The sequence below is a fragment of the Falco peregrinus genome, chromosome 8 (assembly GCF_023634155.1).
Source record: "Falco peregrinus isolate bFalPer1 chromosome 8, bFalPer1.pri, whole genome shotgun sequence".
Classification (NCBI taxonomy): domain Eukaryota; kingdom Metazoa; phylum Chordata; class Aves; order Falconiformes; family Falconidae; genus Falco; species Falco peregrinus.
The window spans coordinates 31,573,281-31,597,808 of NC_073728.1; the positions used below are offsets into that span (position 1 = coordinate 31,573,281).

Below are 24,528 nucleotides of genomic sequence, written 5' to 3' on the forward strand. Positions count from 1 at the left end.
TCATTATAACTTCTTGACTTTCTGCAGGGCTCGAGCTTGTAATTTTTTCCCTTAATTGTTTTTGCTTGACAATACCTGTTACCTTTTTGTCTGGGGTTTCTCTTTGCTCTTTGGCTTGCTATTGCTTGCAGTGAGAATTAATCTCATGGGCTTTACTTTTTGGAAAAATACTTCTTTTTAATCTCATTCCTATAGATTCCTGGCCTCTCTAATTGACTAATAGGCACAGGGAGTCGTTTGTATTGGGTGACAAGTGGTGCTGGGTCTCTACAGCACACGGATTATTCTGTTTGCATTCCTGGCACGTTCCAGGGGAGCGTTTGGAGCAGAAGGCTGCGATTGCCTTGTGGGTCATGGAGGATTTTTGCTGCATTCTGGGAGGTAAAATCAGGCCCTAGATTCTGATGAGACTCTTTCCTGTCAGCCTGCTAATCCAAATCTTTCATTCTTCCCAGCAGCATGTTTTCTGAACGTTTTAGTTTTCATGCTCCCCCATCCCTTAAAAGGTTCAAGCTTTTCATCCGCTTCATTGTTTGAGCGGCTCATTTGTTCTCTGCTATGGAAACCTGTTGCTATTGTTACTCCTTTTATAAGATAATTTCCATCAGGATCCTAGAATGGTGGCAAAATATTGCTTTGTTTTCAAAGACAAATCTTGTTTTAAGCTTTCTGTGCTGATCATTTCTGTGTCTGTCTCTCCTGGGTCCTGTTGCTATTTAAGAACCTGTGTCTGCAGGTTCTTAAACCCCACTCAGGAGCATGGTATCAAAGTGCCTGTCTGCACGGAGAGCTGTGTTTGGGCTTTCTGTTCAAGTAGATGTGAACCATTACCATCCAGCGGCTGCTTAGTACAGCTCTTTGAAGTGCTCTTGCAAGCTAGGCTGATGGTTTGAGGAGTGATTTTATTTTATTTTATTTTTAAAATCTTTTTTCTTCTCTGATTTCAGATCTGTCTTGAGAGTAACGCAGAAAAGTCTGGTTTGTTGGAGAATCAGTAGAGGAACGTTAGAGACAGTATGAGGAACCTTACAAATGTTACTTATTTCAGCAGTGGCAGTTGTGGAAGCTGCCACCCTGGGCTGGGAGGGAGAAGCGAGGATGATGGGGAGGCAATGCCTGTAGCCTGAGAGGAGGGGAGTTTTGCAGGGGGTTGGTCTGTTTTTGCTTCGTCAGCAAAGTATGCAAACTGCTGTAGTGTGAATGGATCACACAGTTCCTGTTGGAGGGTGGGACTGATAACTGCAAGGAGCGTGGTCAAAATCCCATATTGTCTCCAACAATGCCTAATGAATTGCATTTTTTATTTCAAAATCTTGAAGAAGCACATCTAACTACAGCTGACTGTTAATGACTTACTCTTTAAGATTAGGTTTGCAAGTGCAAATGTGCTTTTTATCTTTAGGTGGCTTGAAGAAGTTTCTGGCATTGACACCCCTTTTGTTGCTTTTTTGGGTCACGAGCTCAATTAGTTGTTTGGCAGGATCTCAACTCCATGTTTTCTCAGGATGTTCATCAGTCCATTGTCTGGAGAGGGTATTCTGTGGAAAGTGGCCAGAAAGCATCACAGAGGCTGTGCATTGGGCTGGGAAACCCTGTCTGATAATTCACTTTTGGGGGTGGTCTGAAATTGCCTGAAGTTACAACTGGGGTTGTTCTCTGTACAATGTTTTTCATCATAACATAACAGAGACAATAATGAAAGAGTGTGCTGGTAACAGGATGACATCTCTGACTGGCACCTTCCAGAGCTCTTTCCAGTGTTGGGGGGAGGCTTGCTTGGTAGGCAGCGCTGTTTCTGCTCTGCCATATTGCCCTGTTCTCAGAGCCTGTTCCTTTTCCTTACCTGCTCAGTCCTGTCTCTTCCAGCTGTTGGGACAGCGATGGTGTTTGTCTGTACAGCCACTGATACAACAGAGCCTCCATTGTGTTGGGGCCTTCAGGGACAACTGTGGTATAAGGGGCTGCTGAAGCATAACTGATGTCAATTGCTGAGCCCTGTTTCAGCTAGAGGAACATACAGATAGAAGATATAAAATCAGTTTACAGATTGTGAGGTCTGTGGTTCACATGTGGTTGCATGATATGCTGATAGAGGAGTGAGATAATTTTTGTGCCAGGCAGTTTTACTGACCTCGTTATTTAAATTGGTGCTATCAGTGTTTTTATCAGTTATTTCTCTTGTGCCTGGCAACACTGTAGGTACAGATAAAAAAGGTGGCTGGGTCCAGTCTGCTTTGCAAAGTGTTTGTAGATGCCAGCACTGTGATATCGACTAGTGTGGCCAAGCAGCGCTTGCATGTGCTGCTATTACATCGGGAACTGGAGACGTGAGCTTTTTTTGGATGGCCGTTTTTTGCCATTTCCCGAGAGGGGATTTGACAGTTGTTCTAGGTCCTTCCTCCCCCGAGGCTGATGTGGTTGTAGTGTTGTTTGCTCCTCTCAATGAGAAGCCAATGAGCAGCATTAAGTGATAAGGGCAATAATTAGGGAGCTGCAGAAGACCTTACTTGTGCTCATGAGATCTTCAGTCTTACCCTGCTGCCTTCAGGACCTGCCAGGACAATACTTGAATTTGCCCTGAGGAGGAGGGTGTTTTGCACTGCCATGTCCATGCACTGTTTCTTACTCGGGATCCATCCAGCTGGGACTTGTTTTTAGAACCTATGTGGACTTACTGTAGCCAGACTCCTGGATCTTATTTTGTGCTCGTCCTGTCTAGCTTTGTCCTCTGTCCTCCAAATTACCTTGACACGTTGCTGCAAAAGCCTTTGGGTTGCTCCTGCCACTGGGGACTGCCATCAGTATCTCTCGCTGCTTCTCCCTCCTTACGACCACAAGCTGCCAGACCTGTGGGCAGCCCTGCACAGGCAGAGCATCCCACACTGCTCCTGAGGAGCGCCTGTGGCACATCCCCTTCAGGTGCTCGCTTCGCTGATGGTGAGCCAAAGGAGGTCAGATCTCCTTCAAAATCCTCGCCCTCCTCCTGCCCTGTAACAGCTGGCTGCCTGTGCAAAGTGATTATTCATGCATGCTGATGTTGACAAGGGACCCCAGAGGTTTACCGGGAGTGCCCTAGTCAGGTTTCCTGCCAATTCCATCATAACCCCAAATGACAGAAGTGTCTCCCAGTAGAGAGGAGACAAGGATGTGAATGGGAAAGAGTGAAGTTTTCCTGCGATGCGCACTGTCTTTGTTGTTATTTAGACTTCTTGCTTAGTTAGGTCAACTTGGATCTTTCATTTTACTCTTCTCTTGCCCAGCTGCCTTATGCCTTTGCTTTTCCAGCAAAGGAGTGTTTTGGAGCCTGGCTTGGTCTTGCAGGAAGGGGGAGCATGGGGAGCATGCCTGTGGGGCTGGAAGGAAACCCTGTCATCCTGCTGCTTAAGGTTTGATCTTTTTACCACATAGACAGCTGCTGGTTAGGTCCTTTCTGGTATTGCAAATAGATTGATGTTTTGGATGATTTTCCACAGAGATAAAGCTGGATGATTTGTCGGACTGCCTGCAGGCAAAGCAGGAGTCCCTTCTGTGAGGGTTCAAATTGCTCTGGACAGAAATGCCAAGAGGCAGCTAAGCGTGCCTGCTGGGGGCACATTACTGACCTCATCCTCAAACCAGTATTTCCTGAGCCTGGTGCCTTGTCTGGAGTGTCTTGGCCTTGGTGGTAGAGTGCTGATGTTGGGGGTGGTGTCTGGCATTTTAGGTTTTGGGATTTTGTTGTTTTTTCTCCTTTTTTTCTTAGTCTTTATAAGAAACTCTTACACTGTCTCTTCAAGTGGTGCAATTAAATTGCAAGAACTGGAGTCCTAATTACCCTCTCCCATGTGAGAGTTGAGGAGCTCATCTTCAGAAAGAGGCTGTTGGCTGAGATCCAAATGAGACAAATACCAGAGCAGAGACTGCATCTGTGTTGATATTTACTTTTGTTAAGGATAGTGGTCATTACCAAGTGATATCAGAGCAGGTTGCTCTTTGCAGGTTATTTTTGACTGTAAGTGAAAGGAGAAGGAAAAGCAGAACAGGTCCATCTCTGCCTATCTCCTTTTCTGCCTTTTCCAAACAATTGTTAGTATAGCATCTGAGCTGGTGGGTCTGGCATGTGTTAAAATCTGCACTGATGCATGAAAAAATTACTGATACATGTTCAGACATTTCTTATTCTGGGAATTTGCTCCTCTTCAATCTCTTGCATCTGTGCGGATAGCTTCATAAACAGACTAAACTCCCAATGCAGTGGTGCAGAGAATCTGCCCACTAAATAGTAAGAGACATACTGGAGCAAACTGCTGCTCTCTTTCCTGTGATAATGGATGTGCATTCAGGCAGCTATGTGAATCTTTACAAATGGAGCAATCCTGAAATCAGGGCAGACTTAGATCCTGTTTCCTTCCGATGAAACAGCTGTTCTTATCATTCTTTTTTTTTTTAAATAGGAAGTCATGCAAACAGAAAATGAATTGGTAGGAGTTGCTAGCTGCTTGCTCACAGGTACATCTGAGTAGTTATGTTTTGTAGCCTTTTTCCACTCTAAATCTTGCAGAATTTTTCTAAGATGAGTATCTGGATCCCTAAATGACACATAAGGAAAAACTACACTTTTTTCACCACATGGTTTGAAGTTGCACCAAATCAGTAGTAGAACTGGCAACAGAATTGTCTTTATACCCATTTTGGTCTTCTGCTGATGCCAGAACAATTGTCAGCACATCTCGGGGGTTTGACAGACCCTGTTGCTGGAGGTAGATTTCAGCATTACACTTGTTCACGTCAACCACCTAACATTTGTCTTGGCAAGGCTGAGATGGCCACAAATATATGTGTGTCCTGGAAACATTTGGAAGTGTCTGGAGCAGTATTTACAGATGTTGACTGTGGTGCAGGCTGACTTTAGTTAACTGTCTGGCAATCAGCTCCAGCTGGGCCACAAGGGCTTCTTCATGTCTCTAGATCTGTCTGGGGTAAGATGGGAGGATGATCTGAAACTGGTGCCTCCTTAGCCCATGTAACCATTGCAGGACTACAGGTGAGAGAAGATAGGGTGTTTCTGGCCCCTGGGTTTGATGTTGCTGCAGACTTTCTATACAAACTCTACGTGGCAAGCCAGCTTTTCAGCAAAACTCCAAATCCAGACAATTTGTTTTATAATCTAGTTTTGTTGCAAGGAGACATTTTCATGTTAATCAGTGAACAGGTGACATGTTTTAGCTCCACCTTCCACTGCAGTCTAGGGAAAACAAAGGTGAAGCAGACAGCAGGAAAATTACTTTATTCTCAGACTCGGATCTCCAGCCTCCTGGAGAAGCAAAGAAAGTGTTTACAGGTTACAGTGACTAGCTTTGGCTATGATCTGAAAATGCAGAATTGACATGAATTTGGTAAGAGTCTTCAGATAAACATGCTGCTAAACAATTGGGATTACAGGTGCTCCCTTTTGGTGAGATAGTTGCATGCATTGTTAGTTTCTTAAAATGCTCAGCATAATATTCTGATTTTGATGCATGTGTCCCTAGCACAGCCCTCCTCATTTCCATCAACAGTAAGCATTTGGGAAGTTTCCACAAAGGTGTGCTCTCATCTGCAGCATGTTGCAAATTTACTGTTTGTTGTTCCTCACATTTGCAGAAAGGCAGCTGGAGAATGTTGGGAGAATTAGCACCAGTGCTGGCACTTAATTCGGTGGGGCACTTGCAACCCTTGCATCTTGGTGTCTGTAATCAGTTTAAACTTGATAGGTTTTCAGTGTTTTCATTTTCTAAATTGATTTATCTGTGTAAAAGGGTACAGGTTGTCCTCTGCTGGGAACAAGTTTCCAAGGTTTTTAATCTTGCTGTTTATCAATGCAAAGAATAGTCTTGTCAATGTGAATCATCCTCTTCTTTGTAGTTGTACTGTTTCACTCATCTCCCCAGGTCTTTGGCTAACTTCATATTCACTTCAGCTGGGAGTATCCTTATAGCTTCACTTGTACGTTGCTTAGGACAGCAGTTAGAACATGAAGACCCTTTGTCTGCCCACCTAAGCAAACGTATATGCAGTTTTCTCCCATGACCCTTCTCTCTTCTTCAATTCAGCCTAATTGCTGGAAGCGATTCACTGTCATTCCGTTTGAAAACCACCTCCAGCAGGTCTGTCTGCTGATCCATGCCTTCTCTTTCCAGAGCTGTGGCAGATGGTCTTTACCTCCACTTGTCAGGTTTGGCTCCAGAACACACCCCTCATATCTAGAACAATTGGGGTTGCGGGGCTTGAGGCTCAAAGAATTGAAATGGTTTTTGTTTTCTGCAGGACCTTAAGGCTAGCCGCTTTTGATCTGAGGTTGGAGATACCATGAAGACATTTCTTTTGGGTTTTGAGTTATCTTCTGCCAGATCTAAAAGCTGACCTGCACTTTCTTCCTCCCCCCCCCCCCCCCCCCCCCCCCCCCAACAGTGCTTTTTGACCACCTATATTGACCTAACAATAGCATGGTCTTGAAAACTTGACTTACTAAATTTTCTTTTGATCCTGTGAACAGAAAGGTCTGCTGAGGGGTATTTGGACGTGGTAGATAATGTTGTTTTTCTACTGGTTAGGGCCTAGCTTTGGAATGTGGTTTTAACACAGTTCACTGTGTCCTGACTAAGCAAACTGAGAAATTAAATTGGCTAATGCAGCTTTCTGCAATGCTTGTCCCACAAACTTAGCTGAACAGCTTCCAAATTACTGTTAGTTGCCACGAATAGCTGATGAGGGAGCACAGCAATGAGTTTTCAGAACTGAATGCATTTGATTTCCTTTCTTGTAACCATTTTTCTTCCAATATGTGTTTTTTGCAGTGATACTGAAAGCCGAAAATTATGCAAGAAGATGAAAGTAGATCCAAATTCAAAGGAGAAAGGAGTGGAATTACTCCATTATAAGTGAGTGCTGGTCTGGGATTTCTAGTTCCTAATTGTTGATGTCCATGTTAGGACCATTCGTTCTCCTTGCAGCTTCATACTGCTGCAGCATAAAGACAACTTATCCTTTGACATGTGAAATTGATTGCTGCTTCTTCAGTTTGCAAGCATGTGTTGTGATAGAAGTTGAGATAAATTTATTCTACTGTTGAATAGAGTACACTAAAAGCACGAGCGGGGCCTAGGAGAGAGATGCCCAGTGGACTAAAACTACCCAGCACACAGGGCTGATGCCTGAGACTTGAGCTCTCTTACTTTCTCTGTCACGTGCCCGCTGGCATGTGCCTTGGGCAAGTCACTTCATTCTGTGCTTGCTCTTCTGACTTGATATAGTACTTAATAAAGTAAGTGGAGAAAGGCAAGTGTAGTGAGACAGCAAGAGATTTTCTTCCTGGAAATAATAGGTGTGGGAGTACTGTTAAGTGCACGAGACAGCAAGCAGCTGCATCTCCATCTCCAAAGATCATGCCTTAGTAAATATTCTTGTTAAAGTGTCGGAGAGGAAATTATTTACTAGTAACCTGTTTGCTTTACACTTTGTTTTGCACCCTCCCTTTTTCCTTCCTCTTTTCTTCCCCACCCACTTAAGTTACTGTACTGTAAATTCTGCTTAGTTCTGTGGCTTCAGCAGGGTAATGCTGCTTGGTTAGTGAGAAGTGAGGAAGAGCAGCTGTATAATTTCCAGCAATGTTACTGTAAGTTAACACTATTCCTCACTCCTTGTTCAACAGGGATGGTGCGTTTCATACTGAATATAACAGAGCAGTCACATTGAAGGTACATTTAAATATTTGATTATTATTCTTTTGCTTTTGTTAGATATGGTGGGAGACACTTGTGGATTAAAAACAGGTGTTGGTACTTTTTCATGCTGTAGGCATGAAAGGGAGGGGGTTAATCTTCATAAACAGCTGTCAGAATGACCTAAAGGTTTTTGCGTGTGTGTGTGTGTGTCTGCCAAGTCACAGATCCAGGAAAATTGTTTATTATTAAAAAGATTTAACCCATATTGAACTGTAATGTAAATTGTGAATTAACTTGCAGGCTGGTAACAAACAAGGATTTTATTTGTTTAATTACAAGGTGCTGTTAATGGTGGTATAACTAAAAGTATTAGTTGATATGGCATTTTGATAAGTTCTCTGAGGTTTTTAGATTGTGTATTTACAAACTGTAAAGAGAGCTGAGTGGCCTTATCTATTACTGGGTTATGGAACCACAGTTCCTATGGATGTGCCCTGAGTACAGCAGGGATTAAATGACCTTCCTTCTCCTGCAAACATTGACACAGGGCAACAGAAAGCAACATTCTGTGAGTGCAATAGAAGGAAAAAGACATGAAACATGAACTGAATATGTAGATCGTAATGATGGTGGAAATGGTGGACTAAAAACACTACAAGCAGACCAAAAGTGTGCAGCCTTCCTCTGCAAAGCTCTGGTGAAGCGCTGAGAGTATTCTTACATGAGGCTGCAGCCCTGCAATGACTTGGTTTCCAAAAATGACTTCTGTCCAGCTCTGACGCCCAGTTCCCATTTCTCCTCCAGCATACCAGGGCTTTGCACCATCACCCGTCTTGTGGAGGCTTGATGATACCACCCCAGGCTGACGTTGTTACATTTTCTTCCCTTTTCTGGCTTGTTCAGGGGTTTTGCCTGGGGTGGAGGAAAGCCTGTGTGAGATGCTACATGAACCCAAGTCTGTCAGAGTGGCTGTTCCGAAGCGCACTTGCTCCAGACCTTCCTTTTACAGCCAGAGTTGTGGAGGACTGATGAGGGGACTGTCTTGGAAGCGCACCCTGGCTTGGGTCATCCATTCAGCCTGCTTTTAGGGTTGCATGCAGGATTTTTCTGAGGTGGGACGAGTAGGACCACGTATCTTCCCATCTTCTGCAGCAGAAATCTTGCCTGGCGCTAGGAAGGACAATATTAGATACCCAGCCTAATCAGCAGGTTCCTGAAACTCCTTCTGTACTTAGTGAAGAAATGTACCTGGTGAATTTTTTTCCCTCTTGGTGGGTGATGGGTCAAGGGAGACTTGTTATGTTTGGGTGATTTGAACAATGCATGTGTCTTTCCTGCCCTCCATAAAGTGCTGCAACCAGGAATCAGTGCTGTGACTCTGCCTTACGGATCAGATCGGAAAGCATCTGCAGAGCCCCAGGGGGCGTTGGGCTGAGAGGCAATCATAGCACAAGAGGAACCATACCGTTTATTCCTTCAGTGGCTGTTTTGTTATGAGCATTTTCCCCTTCCCCTTTGCCCTGCCAGCTGGAGAGAAGGAAGCAGCATCCTGTGGACAGGGATGTGGGATTCCAGCATGACTGGAAGATGGATTTTGAAGCTCACTCACTCTAAGAGCTCCAGTCTTTCTTCATTTAACTGCCCTGTGAAACCAGCTGCTAATGATTTACAGGTTGGACACTGTATCAGAGCTGGGCAGTGGTTAAATAACTCAGCTGAGTGTTTACTTGTTCTGCTGCTCACAGCTGCCTGAATAATTTCTGTATTTCTCCCTCTGTACCACTTCTCCCTGTTTTCTTGTGTTGAGGTGGTGACCCTTGTTTCTCTCTCAGCTGTGTTTGTCAGGAGTCTCCTAGTACATTACGAACAGCGAGCAGCAGAGCAACACAATTATGTAGGGTATCATAGTTATTTTACGGACAGGTGGGCACACTGAAGAACAGGGAGATTAAAGGATTTGTTTCACATGATTCAGCAAGCTAGTGGTAATAAAACTTGGATCTTCTTTCCAGGCATCCAGTAGACATATATTAATATATGTATGACATTTTGGAGAATGATGGACACAGTTTTGAAGAATTGTAAAAGGATTCTTTGGAAGTAATCGGCAATTTAATAGATGTGGCTGATCCAGCTGATAGTGTACTTGGGTTTTTAAGAAAAGCTTTTAATATCTTAAAGTAACTAAATCCTTATGTAATTAGCAGAGATGCCCTTGTGGGTTTACTGTTAGAAAAATGAGGAATAAAGCATATTCCAGTGTTCACAGTGAGGGGAAGTTAGTTAGCAGTCAGAACCTCCTGCTGCTGAGACCTGTGCTAGGATCTAAGCTGTTTGGGCTATTTGGTAAAGAGAGATAGACTGCAAGATAACAAATCTCAGTGGTGCAAAACTGTTAGGAGTAGTTTTCAAAAAGTATTTCCTAGTCTTTGCAGAAGGGCTTAGGTTCTCACAATACCAAGTGGTTTGTCAATATGAAAGTAGAAACTTGTAGGGTAATGAACGTGAGAGGGAAGGAAAGAACACCGCTCCAACTGTGCTGGAGTAATGCATACTGTTGTAATGGGGTTTGGATTACCAGTCAGGGCAGCAGTTGGCTTGGAAATAAAAGTCAAATGATTAGGAAAGGAGCAGAGAAGGGAATAGGAAGTGTTATACCACCATTTGAGTCCATTGGGTTCTTTCATCTTGTGTTTTGTAAATTATTCTGGTTGCCCCATCAAGTGAAAGGTGTAAAAGTATTGCAGAAGGATGATCAGATGGTGCAGGTGGCCTGAATATGTACGTGAAGATTCTTGGGCTTGGAAAAAGGGACAACTGGAAGAGATTGGTAGATATCTGTATAACTGTGAGTAGCTTGAAAAAGGAAATGATTACCTTCCCCCCCCCCCCAGTTTTGGTGCAGTGGTGTTTTGGGACAGCCAGTTTGAAACAAATGACTATACAGTGTTTGAAAAAAACCCCCAAACTTGTGGAACTTATAGCTATGTGTTGTGAAAGCCAAGAATTTAGGAGTCTTAAAAACAGTTTTAGGTAGTCATAAAGGATAGATCGATTGGCAGTTAGCAAGCACAGAGGTCCAAATACAACAGCTGGTGCAGAGTTCATAAACTGAATTACTTTTTGCCAGCAATTGAGAGCATATACCAGTGTATGCTATTTAAGAATGGTACTAGTATAGTTCCCCACCCCCTCCCCCCCCAAGTATCTGTAGTCAGCTGCTGTTGGAGACTTAAGCATAGATCAATCTTTGACCTTAACTGATAGGTCTGTTCATATGTTGCTTTAGCCACACCATGTCCTAATCCTCAATAGTGCCTTAAGGCTAGTATCCAGACTTTGTTTATTACATGATGAAACCTCTTCTGGAGGATAAAGTACAGGCAGAGTTTTACTTGCCTTCTAAAATGGAGAAAACTCATTAAAGTACAAATCTGCTTAGTACTAGCAAACGGATTAGACTAACCCAGTAAATTGGTTGTGCTTTAAACTGAATCCTTTTCAAGTTTGCTCTTACAAGGTGTATGTGTGTGAAATCAAGGGAGGCCTTTTTATTAGCATCCCTACTGCATTATACTTGAAAGGAGTGAAAAGTACAGGGATGTGTTTGTGTGTGTATGTATTTTTCAGGTTAAAACCTAGGTCCATACATGATAGCCAGCTATTATGCTGTTAAAACTTGCTTGCTTTTAGCAACATAGGCTGGATGAAGCCATGCCCTGTGCTCTACTGAATTGCTGGTTAAAGTTCAAAGCTGTCACAGGGGTTCGGGCAGTGGGCTACAGTCCATCGTGGCTCAGTGCCATGGGGTCAAAGTGGGTCCTGACCATGTCATGGCAGGACAGGAGCATAGCTGATTCTGTGGGGGATTGCTGTGGCCTGGATCTTGCTCAGGTGTCTAACCCAGCAGCCTGGGGACCGCTGCTTTTCTATGATTAGAAGGAGGTGATTTGTTTGGGGCTGGGGCAGGCGGGGGTGTCTTTCCTATTTAAAGACACACAAGACATTCTCTTCACTGCATGGAGTAATGAGCGCAAGGCAACATGCTGCCTGCTCCTGCCAGAAGACATTACACATCTAATTTTTTCAGTCTTGGCTGAGAGGAAGAGGCTGGATGAATTAAATCTCTTTAATGCACCATCCTCTAACCATATCTGTTTCTACATGACTGAACTTGGCATGCAGGAATTCTTGAAACTAGCAGAGTCAATTGCACTCATTAGCTGTTTAAAATGTGGACCCCTCTCTCCTCCTCTCCAGTGTATAGTTGAGGTCTGTGCAGACTGAGAGTGAGCTTGATGTAGCTTTCCTAAATGTAGAACATCTCTGCTGCTTTGTCCTGTTCTCTCCTTTCCCCATGTATTATCAGATCTTCTTAGAGCATCATTTGGGATGTTAATGCCTCTAGTTTTAGAGCTTTTGCAACTGTAAGTCCATTATAAATTACTTTTTTTTTTTTTTCTCTAGCTAGCTCCTTTCTCTGCTAATGCCATATTAAAACAAATTTCTTCTCCTTGAAGTGTTTGTGGTCCCTACATTACTACCTCACCCCTTAGGTCTTCTTACTGTGTACATTAAGTGCTTTGCTTGCTGTCTAGTTACTAATATATGCTGCCTCTTGTGATAAGACAAATCTTTTCAATATTAGCTGTGCAAGTAGACAGAAATACAAATGCAATAAATGGATCCTGCTGTAAGCTCTGAATCCTCCCGAGCCTTGCAGTACCAACTGAGATGCAAGAAAATGAGCTGAACTCTACTATCTGTTGATAAGTTTTTGGAATGTTTTACTAGAGCAGCCCCACCAAAGGCAGAGAGCTGGCAAAAGCATCTCTGAGACATTCAGCAGCATGTGTCACCAGGTGTGCTGCTAACCTGATCTTGAGAAGGTGGAGTACAAACCTAGGCTTTTAGAGAGATATTCTTGGTGTGTGATAGTATATATTCAGCTCTGCTCTTCACTCACGAGCTGGTTTGGCAAAATATGCCATGGGCTGAAAAAGGCCTCAGTGAAGCTTTTCTATGCTCCAGCTCCAAGGAAGTTCACTTAGTGCTGTGGCAGCAGCATCTACTCACTGTTACATAGAAGGAAGCTCCTCGTGGACCTTGGTATGTTACTGGTGTGGCAGAGATCCTGCCTTGGAGTGGACACCTAGCTACAAACAATGCCACAGAGGAAGAAATGGGATCAGTCTGTGTGGTGAATGAATGCAGAATACCAAGTAGTATGTTTTCAAGAGCACAAATGTCTGAGGATAACAGTGATCAAGCCTGTGCTTCCATGTACAGCTGGAATGAGGGGCAGTGTGACTCTGCTGGAATCCATGGAGAGCATTTCATTGCCTTTGGAGGGCTGGAGTTTCTGTCAGGCAGAAGCTGAAATCAGAACCATCTGAGAGTATTTCCTTATGATAAAGAGGGTATCTGGTTTACCAAAACGGATTGTTCATTGTGTGTCGGTCAGGTAAACCAGTCATAAAGTATGTGTGCATGTGTACTTAGCTTGTTGAATATGTAAGCTGCAGAATCCTAGGTTCTTGTATTTCCCACTTCTCTTGTCATGTTTACTTCTTACTCTCCTACTTAATACCCATTCAGTACAGTTTCTAGGTAGATGGGTCATAGAGGAAACTATTGGTGGGTTATTCTTCCTTTGACCAAAGCAGCAGTTTGATCTTTGAAGTGTGGCATTCACTGCTTTTGCTCACAGCGAGTGTCAGTGGGCCCTCCAACTAGTCCTGTTGGATTCAAAGGCTACTCAGATATGGTGAAGGGCATGGGAACCTGACCTCAACATAAAGAGAAATCTTTCCTGCTAAGCCAGGAAGTAGGTATGGAAGCGTTATGTATCTAGTACCATTGAAAGAGCTCTTTGAAGGATTCTTGAAGCTACTGTTTGTGTATCGGTCTACTTCCACGCTGTTTTCCTCAGTTTTATAGTGGAAATGGGATATCAGTTGTGAGGAAGGAATGCACACACATGTGACTTGGTTCTGCAATAGATTTGTGTTCATCTGCATCAGAGCAGATGCATATATGCGCAGAAAAGCAAACGTGCTAATTGGATGGGGTTTGCATGACAGCATGAGTTTGAGATTTAATGTCTCATGGTTTCCATTCGTTTTGCTTTAAAAACTTTTTCCCCTGTTTGTTACAGTCTATGGTGGCCTTTCTCAAGGATCCAGAAGGCGCTCCACTGTGGGAGGAGGATCCCGAAGCCAAAGATGTTGTGCATGTTGATAGTGAAAAGGTACATTAGCTGGATAGATGTTGTATATGTTTTATAAATACATGGGATGAAGGGAATGTCTATGTTTGTGTTAACTCTTAATGAAGCACCATTATTTCCTTTTTTAGGAAGGAAAGTGTAACGCACCCAAACTGTTTTAGGTGACTTGATAGAGTATGTGGATTGTGGTAACTATAAAGTGTCCTGCTTCTCACCTTCCTCTCCCCTATGTGTGGTCATGATATTAGTCTGCAGCTACATGGCAGGTATCAAAGCATTGTGGATTGTGTGGCAGAAGAGACCTGTTTGTCTCGGGTGTAGCGGCTTGCAAGATGCAGTCACTGCAGGGTGCCAGTAGGAGGTAAAATGCTGCTCTTGCAACTGCAGGTGGTTGTTAAACGTTGGGTTCCTTCATATACCCGAAGTTGTCTGGAGCAGGAAGGAACAGGATCCATATCTTCAGGGATTTAACCTTGTACAGTAACTGTCCTCTTATTTTTAAGTGGGAAAGCAGCAAATATGATGAGACTACCTTAAAAAAACCAGTGCCGCTATAGAGCTACCCATTATATTCTTGCTAATATAATCAGCTTGGTCTTTTGTATTAGTTTCTTAGTCTGTATATTTTTAAAACTTTAATTGATTAGACTCTAGCTGGTATTTCATAAAGGGCCTTTTCAATTTTCTAGCTTTCATTTTTAATATTAGAAACAGTTATTTTGACATTCAGTTTTTGTAGGAAGATTAATTTTTAATGTTCGCCCTCTGTAGTCTATTACAAGCCTTCCAAGGGTTGCATTCAATTTGAAAACTTCATCTGGTTTCTCTATCATGCTGATACTGAAAAATCTTTTTTCATGGCTTCTAATACCTTCAGCAAGGTTTCATAGTGTATAAACTGAACTTGTTTTGTTTATTATTGAGTCTGACTTTTTAGAGTATGGCTTTTTGGATGAGTCGGGGAAGAAAAAGTTTCCAGTCAGAGATTCTGCAGTGAGAACGAACCAAACCATGCAACTTCCACATCTCAACAGTGAAGATACTGGTCTAGGATATTTAGCATATATTCAGATCTATAATAAATTTTGCCATCTTATTTCAAATTAAAATTGAACAAGGAGAAGAAAGTAGTCTTGTCTGTTAGAAAAGGTGACCCCTCTTCCCTCAAATAAATGAGCCTATATTCTACGGATACATATATTAATTTTTTTTGAAGTAGTAACACAAATAATGAGGCATTCATGTGTACAGGCTTGTTTTTATTTTCTGTGGTTCATTCTCTAGGAATTGAGAAGGCTTCTGAAGAAGGAAGACAGACCTCTTCTGATGATGTTCTATGCCCCCTGTAAGTAACAGCATGTCCTGTCACCTCCATCTCCCTTCTCCACTGAGAGATGTCCAGGTCTGACTAGAAGCTTCACCTGTCCTTCACTAATGCCATCTTGGCCTATCTTTATCATTCAACTCCTTGTGTTGTTCTACCTGTTTGTCCTCAGTTTTCCCTAGTTGCCCATCACTTTTATCCTAGTCTTGCCTCTTCTTGTGATGATGCCTCTCGCTTAACGTTCTTTTAAGCAGCTGCTTTCTGTAATTTCTTTACCTGTTGACCTTTCTAGATTTGTGTTGTACAAGGCAGAAACACTGTATGCTGAGTGCATAAGTGTTAATACATCTGCTTGAGAGTGCCTAGCCCTCTGGCATGTATGGAGCTCTTACTTGCAAATGGGTGTTGCTCACGCTTTCTACTTTTGCAGTTTGGGCCATAGATGAGACAGGCTGGTTCCATGCAAGCAAAACATCTCCAGAGGAGACCATGGAGTTAAAACCCAACAACTTATTTGTTCTTCCTAACTGCAGGCAGAGGGAACAGTGCAGTGGTCAGGAGCAGGAATATCTTTCCTACTCCACTGTGTTCCTACCCACAAGGCAGGAGGAACTTGAATACAAGTGGGATTTCACAATGGCAGCAGGAAGGAAAGAAAAGAGCATACTGGAGTCACTGAATTAGTTTTGTGACCTTGGCCTTGTATTGCTGCTACCTTGTCATTGCATTGGCCACTTATTCCTTAATTTTGCAGATTTATAACTGCTTTTTTGTGTTTCCTAGTGACTGGTATGTGAGAGGCTTTCCAGCTCTTCAAAAAAAGATGGTGTTGCACTGGAGTTGTTGCTCAGATGGAAAGCAGGGGAGCCATGTGAAGGGAATGAATGTGTGACCTAAGCTAGAAAAGGCTCCCAGCACTGCCCTAATAGGGAAATTGATGTTAGGCACCACTAGCAATTTGTTGGCTGATTCTCTTTAAAACTGTGCCCCATGGCAGCATTATCTGGTGTTTCTTAGTGTATTTTCTCTTGTAATTACTGCCTGAAATGCCATTCTACCTTTTTAGTCTCATCTGAGTACTGCCAAGATAACCAGAATTGTCCAAGACTTAGTTTGATGCACCACTAAGAGAATGTTTTTTTCCTGTAATTAGTTGCAGTTCTGTGCCTTCCAGCTCTGCAGCCAGGATGGTCCTGCGTGGCCTGGCATGACACGTGGTCCTTCCCAGTAGCTGCTGCTGCATTAGCATCAGCGGGAGACGATACGCCTGCCTCTGCCTGTAAATCGCCCCTTTGGGGAGAGTTCAGCTGCAGAGTGCTTTCACAGTTTACCTGCATCTCGAATAATTGTTTTCCACAACTGAGTCTCTCCCTGGAATGTGCCTTATCTAACCCTTCGTTCTCTTTGAACCATTCCCCCAGAAACCCTCCTCCTTCCAGTTTCTCTCCTTTGAAGTGGCAAAACACCTGCTAGTCTTCAGTGCTGTAATACTTCTGCTGCTTTCTAAACTGCTGTGAAGGAAGCCTACATGTAAGGTGTTTTTTTTCTCCCCTCTGACTTTGCAGTTCATAACTCCCTCATCTTTTATTTAATACACAAGGCCTTCTAACTTGGTTCTTATCCAGTTTTTCTTTTCTTACTCCTGTTACTGGAGACAGGATATAGTTGCATTAAAATACTGGCTTTGGGCAGCTGAAGTTACAGGTTACATACAGGTGTTACCTTTCATAACTGGGAGCAGCAAATCAAGGCTGGTCGCTAAAAGAAGTTTTGCTTTACTTTTAAGAGGTGACTTGAGGAGGTCTTTAGCATGAGAGGAAGTGAGAGGCTTTGTCTGGGAAGCTGTGGGGAAGACAGCTGCATTATTTCTCTGCTTTGTTGGAGGCACAGGCTTTAGATTCATTGTGCAGATTCATAGGAAATGGGCTCTTTCATTACATAGCAGTGCAGGAGGAGATGAAAGCTACTGCAGACTTAAATGTAGTTTCTTCAGTATTTCAGGAGTACTTGGTCTGGGTAAAACGACTCTGAGCAAAGACATGCTTTCCTTTAGAAGATATTACCTGCCATTTGGAGACCATTCACTGTACTTTTGGACCTATATTATAAAGTCAGACAGCACTAAATATGAAAAATTAGGTATACTTAGAGGCATTCAGATTTATTTCTAGTTAACACTGTCAAAAGAAGACTCCTGTAGGAAATGGTCTGGATCTGGCAGCAAAAAGCAGCTGTTTACAACATCATTGAAAACAGGGCTTTAAAAATGGAAGTGTTAACTAGTGGAAAAAGTAATGTGTTTGTTTAAGCCCTCCACTTTTGAGACAAAATAGAAGAAGAAACACAAGAAGAAAAAAATAACTTTTATGCTTGTATAGGGATATATGGGGCTTGACAGTGTCCTGAACAGCATAACCCAGAAATGTGTGGGCAGGAGGGGTACTGAAGTGGGTTTGGGAGCAGAGCTTTTTGAGGCAGCAGCAGAGCTGGGAATGGAAGGATGGTAGGGGTGATGGCTGGGTGGAGGAGGCTGGCATGTGCCTGTGCTCCAGAAGGGAGTCCAGGGAGCAGCAAAAGGTTGAAGAGCGGAAGAGAGGGAAATTGGTAGCTGGGGGAGTTTAGGGCCTGAGGCTTCTGAAGAGAGAAGAAACAGAGGACCCAGAAGACGGTGTTAACAACTCGTATCTTTTAATGTCTGCCCAGTGGTTTGGTTGAAGCTGCAAGACCTCAGTGGGCCTCAAATGAGTGGTCTGTTCCCACCAAGAAATAGTCATTTTGACCAGCACTAATTTAACAACCTCACTGGCAATTTCAGCACAGAGATCAAAGGTGGAAAGACCACAGAAACAAGAGCTCTCTGTCCTTTGATTAAAGGATGTTCCTCCAAGGCATGCTGATGTGATCCTAAACCAATGGCTGCAGAATCTGTTCCTCCTTTCTGGAAGATACTTTCAAAACTATCATCTCTTCACCAGAACAGAAGTGTTGACTACAGTCCCGTGATGGATCCAACAGTTTCCACAATTAAGTGTCTGGAGTGTTTGGGCAGAGCTTCCTTTCTTTTATGCTGCCTGCACTCCTGCCTCTTCCCCTGTGCATGCACACATTTTACTTGGCAGGGGTAAAACCTGCTGCTTATAAGGTGATTTACTGCTAATCTGCTTACAGTCAGAGCATCGCCAAACAGCTCTTAGAACTCTCCAACTATACGTTAGTGGTCTTCCTCACTTGCCTTTTGTCTTTTCCTCAGTGCATAAAGTTACTGTATCTTACAGAGGGTGTTGCTTCTTCCCAGTTACGACTTCTCAATTAACAGAGCACTGTTTCAACTTTTGATGTCTGCTTAATGTGTTTATGCAATGCTTCTCAAATTAATTTCAAAGACTTGTTAAGCTGGGGTGAATCTGAAGTACCTCTCCCCATCTCTTAAAGACCAGAAATGCACAAAGCTCTTTGGTTTGAGTTCACAAGCATGACATCTTCCATTGACTTTGTGTGAATTTCACCTTATGTTCCCCTCTGGGCTCAGCTCAGAGCCTGAGGAATGTAAAATGGTGTTACTCTTTCCAAAACTGGGTTGAGAAATAAGTATGAAAATTAATAACATGAAAAACATGGAAAAACAGCTACATGTAACAAGAAGTAACATTCTTAGAAAATAATAATTACTTAGTGAAACAGATGAATTTTGTTTTATTTTGTTTTAAATTTAAAACCATGTTGTTTCATGTGCTTTGGAACATAAATCCTGTAGGACTGGCTGAATAGAGTTGTTGGCATATTACTTACACAATTTCTTTTTTATCAGGGTGTGGTGTTTGTAAGAGAATGATGCCATCTTATCAGCAGGCAGCCACAGAACTGAAGGGTAAATATGTAAGTGAGAAGATAAGATTTATATGAAATTTTAAAAATCCTTTTGACGCTTCTTTGAGTATTTAAAACCGCAGATATTTATTGAAGTGGGGAATTTTTAAGCAAGTGGAAACAAAACAGAAATGAATGACTTTGCTCCACATCCCTTCAGGATTGTCCCTTGGTTTTTATTAAAACCTTGGAGAATGAGGTGTTAACTTGCTTTCCCTTTAGATAAAGTGTAGTTCTTGCCATGAAAGAAAGGGTTTGTGTTTAGACTCTCATTTGTGAGTTTGTAGTCCTTTTGAGTTCATTTTGGCAAAGATAAAAAATGTTTGCCGTAATGGGTTTGAATCAGCTTTTTGGCCTGACGTTTCATAGCAGGGTCAAGGGTGGATGCCCTTATAGTAATCATTAATCCAGTTTTTTAGTGGAGAATCACATTGTCATGGGAGGGGGATTTCCCTACATTAGCTACTGATTGTCCTCCTAGCCACTAAGCGTAAGCATTAATAAAGTCGTGCAGTTTTACTATAGCTCTGCCAACAAAGTTAGCATTCATACCGCATTGAAATGAAAGTCAGTTCTGACTGCAATAAAATCCATCAACAGCAGTCACAATAATTTAGTTACCTGTTTGTACTAATATGGCTTATTGATCTCTCTAAGCAAGTCAAAGGCATTTCTCTAGTGAAGATTTTATAATGTGCTTAACGTATAATTTGTATTATACCAATAATACATGAGTGACAAAGAAATGAGACTGTTTCATGGCTTCAGCTGGATTTGGTCTGACTCTGAGTGTTGGGTCATTCACTGTTGAGCTTACAGGTTTCCTCAGGAGAGGCAGTATGGGACGAGGAAAAGATGAAGCACTGTGGTTCCTTGCTAGGGCAGCTCTGGCCGTTGCCGCTCATAAGCGCCGAGTGCTGTCAGACTCCCTCACGCTCTCCCAGCTAGTTGTTTTTCAGAAGTTTTCTCTAAATCCTTGTTTGCTTAGGGCTGAAACGAGTGGGAGTTGTTGAGATCTATTTAGGAAGTGGTACAACCCTTGAAGATATTTTCAAGAGTGTTTTCATCTAGCCAGGCAGCACTCTAATGCCATCTCCCCTTGGCGGCGAGCGTGCTGCTGTCCTTGGGAAGGCACTCCTGCCCCCCGTGTGGGCACACTGCGGGGTGTGGAGTGGGCCGGAATTGGGAGCGTAAAGGATCACCTGCAGAGGTAGCGCCAGAGAGGAGGCATGCTGCAGAGCACTGCGTTCTCCTGCAATTATCCCTTCCTGGTCCGTGTGCAGCTTGATTTACTACAGAATTTAGACTCTGGATCTATTCTAGTTCCTTCCTCACTTGGAAGTGGTTTCTGTAGATCTGAGCTAATCCTGCACAGCTGAGTGCCAGGTCTGTGGCACAGCTCTGAGACTGGCAGCAACTGTGCTTGATGCTGCTCAGGTAAGGGGTGCTTTTTGTAGTGGAGTGGTTTTAGTGCAAGATCAGTTCAGAGGAAAGCCCAGTTATGCCACTGCCACCCGTGTCTTTCACAAAAATCAGTCTGTTCATCTAAAGTTGGCCTCATTAGTTTCCTGAGTGGGATATGTACACAGTTTGTCATTTCTAAAGTTAACTGTACTTGTCATAAATTATCCATGGGGTACCTTAGCGCGATGGTGACCTCTAGATCAGACTTTGCTGGAAAGTTTATGATTGGTTTGGATGAGCTGAAGGTTTGACCTTTTAATCTGACCTGTCATTAGCTATCAGGATGTGCCAGGCTTAAAAGCGATTATTGCTATTATATAGCAGGAAAATTAAGTACAGTATTGGCTGGTTCATAGGTCCTAAAAATGAAAAGGTGAACTGTACCTGTCACTGGTTGCTGTGTTCTCTTGGGACTGGTTGCTTCTTGTCCTGGCTCTATTAGGGAGAGGGAGGCAGTGTGGCATTTTCAATGGTATGTTTGCTTTAGATCTTGCAGTTCCATTACACCCAGTGCAGAAGGAAAAAGAAGCTCTACATTGTAAGAGGATGGCTTCTTTTATCCTTGATATGAGAGATTCCTGTGGTTTGTGGGTGGGATGGGCTCTGGTGAGTGACTGTCACTGATGCACCATGGCCTCAGTGCAGGGAGGAGCTAACTGGTGGTCAGCAAAGCACTTTAGCATCTCCTTAATGCCCGTGGACTTCATGAGTGTGCCAGAATGCTTTACTCAGTAAAGACTGGCTTGAGCCTTTACTTAAGCGCTTTCCTCCTTTGGTGCTTGTCTCATGGTGGTTTTTTTTCTTTTTTTTTTTAATAAAAACATGAGACTTCAGAAGCATAAAATTCCTATGCTTATTTCAGATATCAAATAAAGGACAAAAAAATTCTCTTCATTAAACTTGGCTTTAGGAAGGCTTCAAGTAGTGGTGTGCGGTACCAATTTGGGAGCAATCCAGTCAAGCAAAACTGTGAAGGAAGGGAGAGGTGACAGTAGAATAGGAATGGCCAGAAGCCCAGAAGACATGGCCAGCTGGGAAATGTTCAAAGTTCGTTTAGGTTATAGGTAGCTTGGTGGGAGGGATTGAAAGATGTCAAATGTCACTGCAGAGGTGAGAGGAATAAACTGATTCTTGTGGCTATTACATGAGGTAATGGACTTAAATTGAAGTCAGGGTTGTTTAGTTGTTTGGTGAAAGCAAATTAGCTGAACATCTGGCAGGAGCAGCTTAGGTATAGAGTGTGGATCCTGGCTGTGGGTAGTAGGTATATTTTGATGGTCCCTGACAGCCTGATGTTACATAATTCTGTGATTATAGGCCAGCTAAAGCTGTCACTTCTGTCATTAAAAAGTAATCCCGTTGTAACAGGCTTTTTTGCTTACTATGCTTCCTGCGATATACAAACAACATAATGAATCCAAGTTACTGACTTGTATCAATCACTGCAGGCTGGGTGGACACAGTGACATTGTAGCAGAGTACCTGGAATGGCTGAGAACATTCATTTAAGACCTAGGAAATCCCCTGAAAGTTCATGGCAGGTGTGAAATCTGGTAGACTGGTGTTTATGAGGGAATTAGTTGATGAACCTGGTTCTTGATTTATAAAGCAACCACTGTGTCTTGATCCTGTTGCATTTACCTGTCCTTAAGTGGTGATATGGGGGATAAGGGAAGGGGAGAATTGAGTCTAGATAATCTCATATGAATTAAGTCAATCTGGTTGTTGGAACTACAAGGAAAATTCAAAGAGATTTGGCCAGACAGTGTAAAACCTATTTCTGTACTCTTTTCAGTTAACTTTCCTTTATCCTTTCTCAGGATAGGGGAGAGAAAACAAAGTATCTTTTTGTGAATTTCTAGCACATTCTTAGAAAAGGTTGACCTTCAAATGAGGATTTTCTGCTTTAAGATTTATTTCATGCTGGCTCTGAGCACATTTGGTTGGTCTGTGCAGTTTGCTGCAGTCAGGAAACTGGTATTAAATTGTGATGTGGTATTTCAGCTGGAAGGAGAAAATCCTGGTTCGGGAGGAGGAAGGAGGAGGGGTTTGGATTAAGACCCTGCTGCTAAAATGATTTAAGCTGTCAATGCTATAAACTAAGTTAATCATGAAGTGGTATCTCAGCAATTCACTGGCTGCAGGTTTGACAGCAGAATAACCTCTGTGTGAATCCTACACCCACAGAAACTCAGAATCAGTACTGTCTTCAGATTTTCAGATCAGAAGTTTTTAGAAGACAGCTGGACAGGGCACAGGATCGTTTTCAGGAGCCCTGAGCCTGAAGCTTGGGGTGAAGGGCTTTTGAGGTAGAGGAAGGGGTTGGGACAGAAGTAAGGAAAGCGGAGGAGAGGCCTTTTGTTTCACTTGCTCGTCTGAAAAGTTGCTATGCTTCTGCGCCCCTCTGATATCTGTAGGACAGGGTTAGTTCTTAAGTCTCGTTATACCCTGTCTGGTAAGTTAACATATTTAAAGCATATAAATGCCATGTGGTATTTCCTGAGTTTATGGAAATAGGGTACATACTACTTTTCCATCCAAATAATGCTGATTTCCCCATGCCATTCAGTAAGTCCATTTTTGAACTGGGATAATGCCAGTGCGTGGCTCGTTAGAGCTTCTCGACATTGGCTGAGATTGTAAATTCATTGCTGGAGTGGAAACTAGAGAGATGAGGGTGGAACTTCTTGTGTCCTAGCTAATGTTTGGATGCAAACTAAGCCATGTACTTGTAGAAGAAAAAAAAAATCTCGTTAGGCTTGTACTGTAGCTTAAAATCCAAATACACAAAGAACAGCACAAGTAGTGTCATTGAGAGAATTTCCTTTAGGTATTTCTGTTAGTGGGTGAATAAAAAGAAACAGAGGTTCTTGCAGAACAAGGAGGAGGTGACAAGCTGATTGGGGTGGGCTTTCTGTGGACTAGACTGAAATATTGCTCTGTTCCCCCTTGTATAAAATCAGAAAAACTTCACTGCCTTTTACCAGAGATCCCCTTTCTTTAGAGTAATATGAATGAAGTAGGAACCTGTCCAGTTGTTTTTACTTAACTCTAAAAAAAAGTTATAATGTTCCTGCTGTATTGTAAGAATCAATATGATTACGCTTTATTTTTTCAGGTTCTTGCGGGGATGAATGTTTACTCTGCTGAATTTGAAAGGATAAAGGAAGAATACAATGTCCGGGGATATCCTACAATCTGCTATTTTGAGTCAGTTACGTTTTGCTACTATTTTAGAAATCATACACTCAACTATAATTGCATGTTCTTATCTTCCAGGGCAAGGACTAAAACTTGTTTTGTTGCTTTAACAGGAAAGGAAAGTTCCTGTTCCACTTTGAGAACTATGGTGCTACTGCGGCAGATATAGCAGAGTGGCTGAAAAAGTAAGGCATTGAACTTCATGCACTCCACCTTTTATACACTCTTTGTTATTTACAGAATGTAATGGTTTAGGAGGAGCCATCTCTCCCTCATTCCCTCTTCTTGGAAGAACAAACAAAACTACCCTGCTGAGATTGGCTAAACTAGTACAGAGAGAGATTGCCTAATGTTTGGTTTTTAGCTTGCATGCCTTGCATTTCACAATTGCATTTCATCTCTAATAGGAGGAGACTGTGGACCAAAGTAAATGCAGATACACAGATCTCGGCTTCATTAAAAATGCCTGCTTAAACTTCCAGTGATCTTGGGTGCCTGAACTTAATACCTTGCAAAAGGTCTTGACGTTTTTTGTCTTATTAAAAAGGTATATACCACATGTGCAGTTCTCACTGGTTCTTCAGCCTTTAGCTGGGGCCTTTAAAGTGTCTTACAGAGGCAAACCAGAGATCAAGGCAGCCCGTATTGCTAGTAATTTATGTCTGTCTTTCCTTTTACGGCATGAAGTGGTGTTGAAAGCATCTTGTTCTACCCAAAGCAAGCTATCTGCAGTCATAAATATTTGGGGGGCTGAATGAGCC

The 24,528-nt window shown here is 42.6% G+C and overlaps 1 protein-coding gene across 1 annotated transcript in view; it reads left to right on the forward strand.

The window, feature by feature from the left end:
• Positions 1-24,528, forward strand: part of PDIA5 (protein disulfide isomerase family A member 5) — a 102,024-nt gene that overhangs the window by 21,989 nt on the left and 55,507 nt on the right. The window contains exons 4-10 of the mRNA XM_055813194.1: positions 6,816-6,899; positions 7,670-7,715; positions 13,840-13,932; positions 15,196-15,256; positions 19,044-19,111; positions 23,685-23,776; positions 23,881-23,952. Coding sequence (XP_055669169.1) covers positions 6,816-6,899; positions 7,670-7,715; positions 13,840-13,932; positions 15,196-15,256; positions 19,044-19,111; positions 23,685-23,776; positions 23,881-23,952 — 516 coding nt within the window. The remainder of the gene's footprint in view (positions 1-6,815; positions 6,900-7,669; positions 7,716-13,839; positions 13,933-15,195; positions 15,257-19,043; positions 19,112-23,684; positions 23,777-23,880; positions 23,953-24,528) is intronic.